The 10,045-nt window shown below is 38.2% G+C and overlaps 2 protein-coding genes across 6 annotated transcripts in view; one reads left to right on the top strand and one right to left on the bottom strand.

The window, feature by feature from the left end:
* Positions 1–879: 879 nt before the first annotated feature.
* LOC103150266 (sperm acrosome membrane-associated protein 4-like) lies at positions 880–2,564 on the top strand. The gene is made up of 3 exons (XM_007569806.2): positions 880–976; positions 1,651–1,798; positions 1,880–2,564. The coding sequence occupies exons 2-3, from the start codon at positions 1,776–1,778 to the stop codon at positions 2,337–2,339; spliced, it is 483 nt and encodes a 160-aa protein (XP_007569868.1). The 5' UTR covers positions 880–976; positions 1,651–1,775; the 3' UTR covers positions 2,340–2,564.
* Positions 2,565–3,764: 1,200 nt separating this feature from the next.
* Positions 3,765–10,045, bottom strand: part of reln (reelin) — a 154,080-nt gene continuing 147,799 nt past the window's right edge. For 4 of the 5 annotated variants that reach the window (XM_016680549.1, XM_016680550.1, XM_007569804.2 and 1 more), the window contains one exon: positions 5,851–6,912. In XM_016680549.1, the coding sequence (XP_016536035.1) occupies positions 6,816–6,912 (97 nt within the window). In that variant the 3' untranslated portion in view covers positions 5,851–6,815. Of the gene's footprint in view, positions 4,178–5,850; positions 6,913–10,045 lie in introns of those variants that run through there. The other variant, XM_016680552.1, reaches the window with a different exon arrangement.

Here is a 10,045-nt window from a genome sequence, read left to right as displayed (position 1 = left end):
GCTGCACAGTGGCGCAGTTGGTAGAGCTGTTGCCGTGCAGCAAGAAGGTTCTGGGTTCGATTCCCGGCCCCAGTGTTTCTGCATGGAGTTTGCATGTTCTCCCTGTGCATGCGTGGGTTTTCTCCGGGTACTCCGGTTTCCTCCCACAGTCCAAAAAACATGACTGTTAGGTTAATTGGTCTGTCTAAATTGCCCCTAGGTGTGTGTGTGTGTGTGTGTGTGCGCGCATGGTTGTGTGTCTGTGTTGCCCTGCGACAGACTGGCGACCTGTCCAGGGTGTACCCCGCCTCTCGCCCAGAACGTTAGCTGGAGATAGGCACCAGCACCCCTCCCGACCCCACTGAGGGACAAGGGTGTTCAGAAAATGGATGGATGGACGGCTGCTGCTGCTTTGATCAATGTGCTGTATTGGCCACCAGATGGCGCCACAGTCTAGATTTTTGCCTCAGAAATCTTTTATTTTGTCCTTTTTTTCTTCCGGGACTGTACAGATTTTTTGTTTGTTTTTGTTTTTAGTCAAAGTAGTGACTAAGATGTAGTTTTACATGAATAAACTGAGAAGTGCAATCTGGTTTGGAAGCCTTTTGTCTTCTTGTTTCTTACCCCATATTCGCAGTGACTTTTAATGCTGCTTTCCAGTTGCATTCGGAACTGGGAAATTCCGACCACCCAGTCGGAAAAGTCAACTGGAACGCCCTCTGCAGCCATATGGGAAACTGGGAGCAACTCCAACTACCCCCCGGTAAAGACCTCGTTTCAATCTAGCCGCTCATCGCATCAACAGTAGTAAGATGTGGTGGAAACCATAAACATAGACCTCGCATTGGCTGCTCTGGCGCAGGAAATACGGCGGCCATCTTGGTCGTCCCTCCTACTTGGCTAAACCAAACACCAGAAAAAACCTCAGCACTGCCGGATATTTTTGTTCAGATCGACAGACTATTAACGTGAGATCTCAGGGGATAACGTTTCATAAGTAAGATAAGTTTATTTTTTATTCATAGAATATTACTATACTGTATTTATATCCACCGGAAAAATGCCAGCTAATATTGGCTGGCATACTTATAGCCGCCCTAATCGTCCGAGCGGTGCATGAGGCTTCTACTCTTTATATACCTGTATGGTGGAAACAAGTTTGTTTTACAAGACGAATTCGACGTTTTCCTTTTAAAAAAATATTGCTAGCTTACTTTTATAGTATCGTACTTTATTTCATTTTTAGTTTCGCTAGCTTGTAGTTGTAACCCAGGATCTCAGAAACGTATTAACTTCTTAGATATGATAATAGCAGTTTGTTTTAGCCGGTCCGACATTAGCAGCGTCTTCCCATTACTTCGGTTTCCGCCTCTCTTAACAGAACGTCCGGTTAAATTTCAAAATAAGAGCACCAACAGCAATAGAGCCTGCTGTTTTAACAGCTAACGGAAGCGATTTTTCAAATCCGCTTTGGTTGCTGAAATAACGTGAAACTGACATAAGTAGTTTAAAAACAAATGTAAAAAATTATATAATTAAAAAATGTTATTTAAACTGATTTTTAGACAACTAAATTGTACCCTTCTTCAACTTGTTAAAGCAAATGATTTCTGTAAGCTTCTGAAGAATTTCTGTTGCTAAATCTTGCCAGTAAGTGTTTTATTTCTTTAGAAACCCTTAAAGACTGCGGAGAACACTCTCTGGCATTGAACACACCTGATTGAGATTGATAATCAGAGGAACTGATGTTGGCACATATTTAAATTGATTGGGGGGTGGCTTACACTTACAGGAAGATGGGGTATCAAAGAAAAAGCAGGTAAGAATTCAATTCATACAAAGATACTGAAAAACATCAGTTCATTTTCTAATTGACTATTTTTTCTATTCTTTCCATCAGAGTGGATGTCCATCTTTCCACCTGGCACCTGACCTCTACCCTCCTCCTGTTTGCTCTGATCTTCCCTGCTTCCACTGTGGGGACCCTTCTTTGTAATTTCTGCCCCCTGATGCCCAAAAACGTACCCTGCTCAACCCTCAACACGGAGTGTCCGCCCAACCATCGCTGCGCCAGTTCCTGGGGATGGCAAGGCTTCCGCCATGTTCTGTCCTCTCAAGGCTGCTTGGATATCAAACTCTGCAACTCCCAGGAAATGGTCAGATATCGGGGGCAACATTACGACCTCACTCACAGCTGCTGCTGTGGAAACAAATGCAACCTTACACCAAGGGTCAACACCAGCCTGATTGTATCACTTTGGTTCAAGACCAGTCCAGATAATCTCCTCTCCACTCTAATGAAGACGCTCCAGAGTCCCTGTTCAAACCAAACCACATCATCTTCTGATACAAAATTATAGCTGCGTGTGGAGGCCTGTTGGACCTAACCTTAGATCCCAACAGTAGACTCGCATTTAGTCAGATGTTTGCATGCTGTAACTTTTTCAATTGAAAGGGGGAAAATGTATTATTGCAGTTATTGGTGGTTTTTGCATGTTTAAACCAGAGAGAAAAGGTTGGCTTGTTCATCCATCCTCCTGATTAGCCTGTGGCCACTGGTCAATAAAGCACCATGATTAAGAAACAATTGTCTTGTTTATTGAAAGCAGGTGTGCTTAAAGGTGCAACTTTCTTCCAAAGACACTGAGAGAAAACATTCATGTTTGGCTGGTTGGAGTTAAAACTCTGTGAAATGACTGGGTAAGTTTTAAAGTTCACTAAAATTGTACTGCATTTCCTTTCCAACTGTAACACTCTGGGTGTGACAGTGAAATTGGTAACACCTGTTAAAGGTAAGTGAAATGACTTAAGTCCTGGACAGGGAAATCAACTCGGGTTTTTGTTCCCATGAACTTGCACAACTTGGAATTATAAAAATAAACTTGCTTAATAGGAAAACTGCCAAGCACATTCATTTTTTTCCAGCTGTATCAAAATAAATGTTGCAAATCAACAATAGACACTTTTTGCATTGTAAGTTGTGAAACCAGATGGTGGGAAAGAAGACAGGAAGTGTTGGGATGTTGGTGCAACATGAATTTGCATCTAATTTCTAACTGCATTTATTTATTTAATGGAAACGCCACAACTGCAAAATGTTTTTTTTTTTTTTGACACTAGCGGGATATTAAAGTTTTGCGCATATTGGCAATGGAAACGCAGCTATTCCACTTGTACGTCACTAATATTCTCCCATAAAAGTGCCACAAACCAACATGAACTTTGGAAAGGTTGGGAAACCTTTGATCCAACTTAAACACAGATGTTGCATTAAAATTCATTCAAACTTGTTACAACTGATAAAATGAAATTAGACTTTTTTTTTAAATCCCAGATTTTTGTGCAGTTTACAACAAACTGGTCTCAAACTTAATTAAATGTAATCAGTAAATCAAACAACCGGATAAAAACTGTACAATATGATTTTCCAAATAAAACAAGGACATCTTTGACAAGATGAATACTATTGAAGGCACTAAGTTTAAAGTAAAAATACAACAGAATAAATGAACTTATTTAAAATTCAATAAACGAGCAGTAACTAAAATTTGACAAAAACAAGAAGTCAAAGAATAAATGATACAGTGAGATTAATTTATAGCTTGGTACCAGAATAAAAGTTCTAGAAATTAACTTTCCCCCTGTAATTCAAATTTAATAAATAGAATTCATAATTTTTCTAGGAAATTTGAGATTAATCTAAAAATTTCAGTCTTTTAGGCAGAAATAAAAAAAAAATCCTTGAAAACTCAGAAATGTTGATCTCTCAAAGTCCAGAAGTTGACTTTTTTTTTTTTTTTTGAACTCTTGAAACAAAAATTTCCAAGTTTTTCTAGAAAATTTTCGGAATAAATCGAGAAATTTCAGGGGGGTTTTCTATTTACAGTTGTGCTAACATTGTAGATTTTCCTGGGAAAATAAGTAAAATAAGTTTGTCCAGTTTTCCCTTCGTCTTGTTCCCCAGGCAGAACGTTCTGCAGCTGCTGCCTGCCGCCATCTTGTGTTTTCTTCTTCTTCTGCCCTCGTTGCTCTGTGGGAATCTGCTGTGCTTCTACAGCCCCATCCTGAAGACGGAGGAGGCGATGACCTTTGAACTCATTGTGACAGAGTGTCCTCCTCGCGAGGTGTGCTTCAAGGCGCTGGGTCGCTATGGAAACGTCACTGCCCTGTCGGCGAGGGGGTGCTTTCCGGTGAAGAGCTGCGGAAAACAAAGCGACATCCGGCTCAGAGGGACGATCTACGGCATGACCTTCAGCTGCTGTGACTGGCCGTACTGTAACTCAGAGGTCAAGGTCGAACCTTTTTATGTTCTTATATCTCTTCTGGCTGCCGCCGTTATTACTTGTTTGTGAGTAAAATAAGTAATAAGAGGTTGAGGGGTGAACACGCAGTCTGAAAACTGCAGTGTGCGCCATCAGACGCTTTTATTGCCATGTTTTTATGAGTATTTATGTTTTTATTCCAAGATCTGTAATAAAATATTTCAGATGAAATAATGCTGTGCAAGACTTTTTTTTAAAGCACTGTGTAAATAGGACAAACCTGGTCATACCTGCAATTTCAATGGCTAAAAAAAAAAAAAATTAACCAGAAGCAAAAAAATCTCGTTTTAATTTTTTCCAACTTTCCTCAGAATTCTGAGATTAAATTGAGAAAAAATAATTTAAAGTCAGAATTCTGAGAAAAAACGAGAAATAATTCAGATTAAATAATCTAATGATCAGAATACTAATTGAGAAAAAATAATTATGAAAACATAATTGAGTCAATTGTGAGAAAAAGACTAGAAAAATAGTTTCAAGTCAGAATTCTGATAAAATAAACTTTAGTTGCCCTAATTCTTTTCCTTTCGATCAGATTAATATCTTCAGGCCTTCTTGCTGCTTCTCAGGTTTGTAGCTTAGAAATTAAAGATGATTTTTCTCAAGTCCTAGATGACAGATAACATGTAGGCTTTTAAGAGAGGGAAAAAAAAACGTGACAAAATGTAGAGTTTGAGGTTTGACAGTTCTTTATTTCCCTTTTATAAGGCTGCTGGGTCTCCCCATAGTGGATATACATATATATACAGGAGATTGCTATACTGGAGTTACACTGAGGGTCAGAGGGTCCATGTTACACAGACGTCCATAAACGACACTAATAGAGCCTCACCTCCAGGTATCAGAAATCAGCAGAGGGAGAGGAAGTGGGAGGAAAAAGGGAGGAAACAGCACAAGAAAACAGGAAAGGACGACGGCAAATTGGGGCTGTCGTAGACAGAAAAAAAGGAGTAAATTTCTTTCAGAAAACTCAAATTTTGATATCAATCTCAGATTTTGGAGCACCAAAAGTCATAAATTTGCAATAACTGAACTCAGAAACTTTGAGATTAATCTCAGAAATGTTCTAGACAACAAATGTGCTCAGGTCAAACATTTGGGAGAAAAAACAAATTTTGATAAATTTTACAATATTTCCTATAAGAAAGGTGGAAATTATTGAGCTCAAAAAGTAGAAAATTCACAACTTTTGGACATTTTCTGAGTTCCAAAAGTAAAAATTTTCAACTTTTTAGAAATTTCAAGCTTTCTCTAGAACATTTTGGTGATTAATGCCAATATTTCTGAGTTTTTTTCGTGCACATTTACGACTTTTCAAGCTCAGAAAGTTAAATGTTTTTTCCAGAAACTGAATTGACCTAAACATTTGAGTTTTTCTCACATTTTTGACTTTTTGAGCTCAGAAACTTCCAAGTTTTTTTCTAGAAACATTTGAGATCAGCCTAAAAAAATCTGACTTATTTCTTGCAAATTTTACAACTTTTCGAGCTCAGAATTTCCTTATTTTTTTTAAGAACATTTTTGTAATTCACCTCAAAATGTCTGTGTGTTTTTTGGTGGAAAAGTACTTTTTTTTTTTTTTTTTTTAAATCCACATCAGCTCCAGTTCGCCATCGCAGGAAAGCGAAGGAAGAGGGGAGATGTTGCAGTCCGAGAGCCTGACTCGACTGTCTAATAACTTAACACTGGAAAATAACATACAGATTTCACGCACAGTGCATCTTAAATAGGTTACGTGAAGAACCATTTACCATAAATATCTGTATTTTTCGGAAACCAACATATATATAAAAAAAAACTATAACAAAAAAAAATTTTTTCCCCATAATTTCTTTTTTCAGTTTCCGTGCAAATCTTTTCCTTCCTTCTCTGGTTGTTTGTTGAGGCTTTTTGCTCGTTGCTCATGTGATCCAAAAAATAAAAAGAAGGCAAACAAAACCCAGCATATCCCCCAGCCCCTCCCCTATAATACCATATGAATTAGTAGAAAACGAACAAACAAACAAATGAACGGAACACCACAGTCAACTTATCACAAAATTAACCCACAAACACACAGAACACCAAGAACACAGTACTCTATTTTTTTTTTTCTTTTTCAGTTTTTTTTGAAGCTTCATTGTTGTTCCTCCTTTATGGTCATTGTGTGTCCTTCTCCTGGCTTACTGGTTTGGCAGCTTTGGAGGCGGCTCAGTGGAACTGGGAGGCTACTCTCCAACCAGCTGGTCAGTTCAGCAGTGATAAATCATCTTTTAATTTCACAGTGTGGTGGGAAAAGAAGGGATACGGCCAAGGACTTAAAGGAATGGCAGCGACAATTACAAAAGAACTCGAAACCGTGGACCATCCTTTCCAAAATGGCCGCCTTGTTCCTTCGTTATGAGTTTTATTGGGTTTGGTTGAGAAAGCCAAGGTGATTTGTTGAGAACGAGCAGAAGATGGGCGGTTGGACTCGAATCCACCGGCGGACGGGTCACAACGGGGCGAAATGCGGTCAGGAGGAGAGCGGGGGGTTCAGGCACGCTGCTGCAGTGCCCGCCGCTTGCGGCTGTAGTAGTGACGCATCCCGGTCTGTCTGGCAAAGCTCATCATGTAGTTTTGTTTGCGTGTGCTGCAGGGAGATAAAGTCAGTAAAATAAAAAAATAAAACAAAAAAGAGAGAGAGAGAGAAGGAAGGAGTGTGAAGATTAGTGAGAGAGTAAAAGCAAGCTGCTTCGTTCTCACACTGACAGATCCGAACATGCAAACACACGGATGGTTGAATGCAGCTTCAAATTTATCTCACCTCCGTTTTCGTTTGTCATGCTTTGGTTTTCAGTCAACCATGACCTCAAACACTGAACAGATACGAACAAACAAAAAACTCCTGCTGCTGGTTTGTATTTCTGCACGGAAACGATGATGCAGCTAGCTACAACAGTCATCAAGACGAGACGGTACGAAGACCCACAAATACGAGAGCCTCACTCGGACACAAAGTGTTTGAGGTCAGAGTTTAAAAAAGAAAAAAAAGAAGTAAATAAAAACCAGAAGTGCGGGGTCCTGAGCAGGAAAGGGTTTTAAAGCTACAGTAGCTTGATAAACTATTAAAACCGCTTAAGTTTTTCACAATTTGACATATTAAAACCACAAACTTCAATGTTTCATTGGGATTTTCAGTATTAGATCAACACAAACTGACGTTTTTCACACATTTTATGCTTCAAATGTCCAATTATTTGCAGAAATCAGGTTTCTTCATTAAAATTTTGTCTTTTGTTTGAACTTGTCCAGGCAACAAGGGAAATGTTTCGAAATAAAATAAAAAAATATACAACTTTCTTAAAATCAAAATAGAAACAAATATCTACATCTTGTGACTTTTGTTCCCTTTCAAGGATTCAAGGATTTTTTATTGCTTAACTCAGGTCCCAGATTAAGAAATCTAATACACAAATAAAAAATAAATAATGAAGAAATTTATATGACGTATAGATATTTATATTAAAAAATGAAAAGGAGTTTCATCTTCAATCAGGATCATGATCCCAAAACATGTTGCTCTCGTTACCATGACAGTATATTTATGATATAATGGCCCAGTCAAAGTCCAGACCATAAAAATCAATCTTCACAGATGTTCTCCAATCAGTCAGACTAAATGTGAGTTATGTACCAAATAAGAACGCAAACATTTCATACCAAAACAAACATAACTTTTCTGCCACTTGTGTCGATCTGATAAAACCCAAATAAAACGCATTGAAGTTTGTAGCTGTTATGTCACAAAATCTGTCAAACTTCAAGCTGTATTAATACTTTTGCAAGACGCTGGAAATAACAGGAAAAAATAAATTAAAAAGCTGCAGAAGATCACTCTTGCTTAGCCTGTTCATTGCCTCTTCCATCCAGCAGGGCGGTGCCAGTGAGCCGGGAGTACAGCCAGGGCAGGCAGGGGGTCTCTGTGAAGCGGGAGGGTGGGCAGGAAGGCGAAGGAAGGGGTAGATGGTGTGTGTGTGTGTGTGTGATGGGTGGAAGCGTTAGGAATGCCTGGTGAGGTGTGTGTGTTAGGACAGAAATGGAAAGCTTCATTTTCTGCATTTCTGACATTTAATCAGAAACCAAGGAGGTTTACACTGTAAAAACTAAATCTCACCAAGTACTTTTTGGTCTAGTTTCTACTGGAAATATTTTTATACACTTGAAATAAGAAAAAAAAACTAACTCATGAGTAACTTTTCAAGAAGATATGAGCTTATTTCAAGATGTTTTTCCCTGAAAGTTTCTTGTTTCTATTATTTCACTTACGACTAGAGATGAACCCATCCGATACCAATATCGATATCGCTTCCGATATCGAAAAAATTTAAATCAAGTATCGGTGACAATGTTACCAATCCATAAAGGCAGATCTATTCTGTCTAATTCTATGCTTTGTCCTCTGATCGACGACATGCTTTGTTATTTATTTTAAACAATATTTAAAATTCCTCATTGTACTTTCAGAACCATTTGAAAGAAGGTTTGATGCAGTTTATTTTTACATGTTTGACCAAAGTAGTCAACCTATTGTTTTTATTAGTTTCAGTTATTTATTTTACTTCAGGTATCGGAAGAGAAAAAAGTGCATCTCGACTTATAACTAGTATTTTTTTAATCAATATTAAGGAATAATTGACTTAAATCAAGCTCCTACATTTGTCTTATTTCAAGTATATTAAGATATTTGCACTAGAAAGTAGAACTGAAATTCCTGGTAAGATTTTGTGTTTTGCAGTGTAAGGATGAAGCTCTTGGCGCAGAGACATGATGATGATGATGATGATGTTGTCAGACAGACAAACAAAAAGTCATTGTGAGGGAGAAGGATGGAGTGTTGTTTCATTGGTTGATCCATGAAGCCATGCAGGAAACTGAAAGCTGAAATGTGAAGATATTTCAGAGCAATGATGCGAGATCTTCAGCTTTATAAGCAACGTTTTAGTTTGAGGAGGGGACAGACTGTCCATGTTTGAGCTGCACAGACGTACAGTATTGTACGCATCCGGTTTAAGTTCCAATCGAAATGAAAATCAATAAAGTGGTTTGGAGCTGAGGTAGTGCCAAAAACAAACACGTATAGTGATGGATTACATCACACATATAAACACTAGAGGGTGACGAAACATCTGGCTCACGGGACGAGACGAGGTACGAAATTGGGTTCACAAGAACTGGACAACATTTTGGTTTTACTTCTGGGAAAACTAAGCATCTTCTTTGTTGGTTTTCACAAATTCAGTGAAAATTTGAATGAACCAAAATTTGAATGTTTGGTTTAAATTAGAGATGTGCCGATCAGGTTTTTTCCTGCCGATTCTGATTCCGATCTCCCATGAGGGCCGATCACCGATACCGATCACATAATTATTATTATTTTAATCATAAACACTACCGGTTACATTATGTGGAAAAAGGAATCATGAATTCACCTTAATTTAGACAAAAACTTGTTTTTAATAACTTTAACTTTAATAACTGCTATCGGTAATACTATCTTTAACAGACTGAAAACATATGAAGGCTCTGAAGAGGCTAAATAATGCAAAGAGTCAAAATAAAACCTCTCAACATTGCCAAAAAATTTCAAGTATAAAACTTAACATTCAAAGGCAAAAACAGGATACATTACAATAAACAATCCAGAGTTACTGAATGAAAACTTCCTGATAGCATGGCGGCTAGCTGATTACTGCTAGCTCTGATTGGCTGTTTCTGACTGAGCG

The sequence above is a fragment of the Poecilia formosa genome, unplaced genomic scaffold, assembly GCF_000485575.1.
Source record: "Poecilia formosa unplaced genomic scaffold, Poecilia_formosa-5.1.2 Scaffold246, whole genome shotgun sequence".
NCBI classification, from domain to species: Eukaryota; Metazoa; Chordata; class Actinopteri; order Cyprinodontiformes; family Poeciliidae; genus Poecilia; species Poecilia formosa.
The sequence above is the reverse complement of the archived record's forward strand: the minus strand, read 5'-3'. Positions and strand labels throughout refer to the sequence as shown.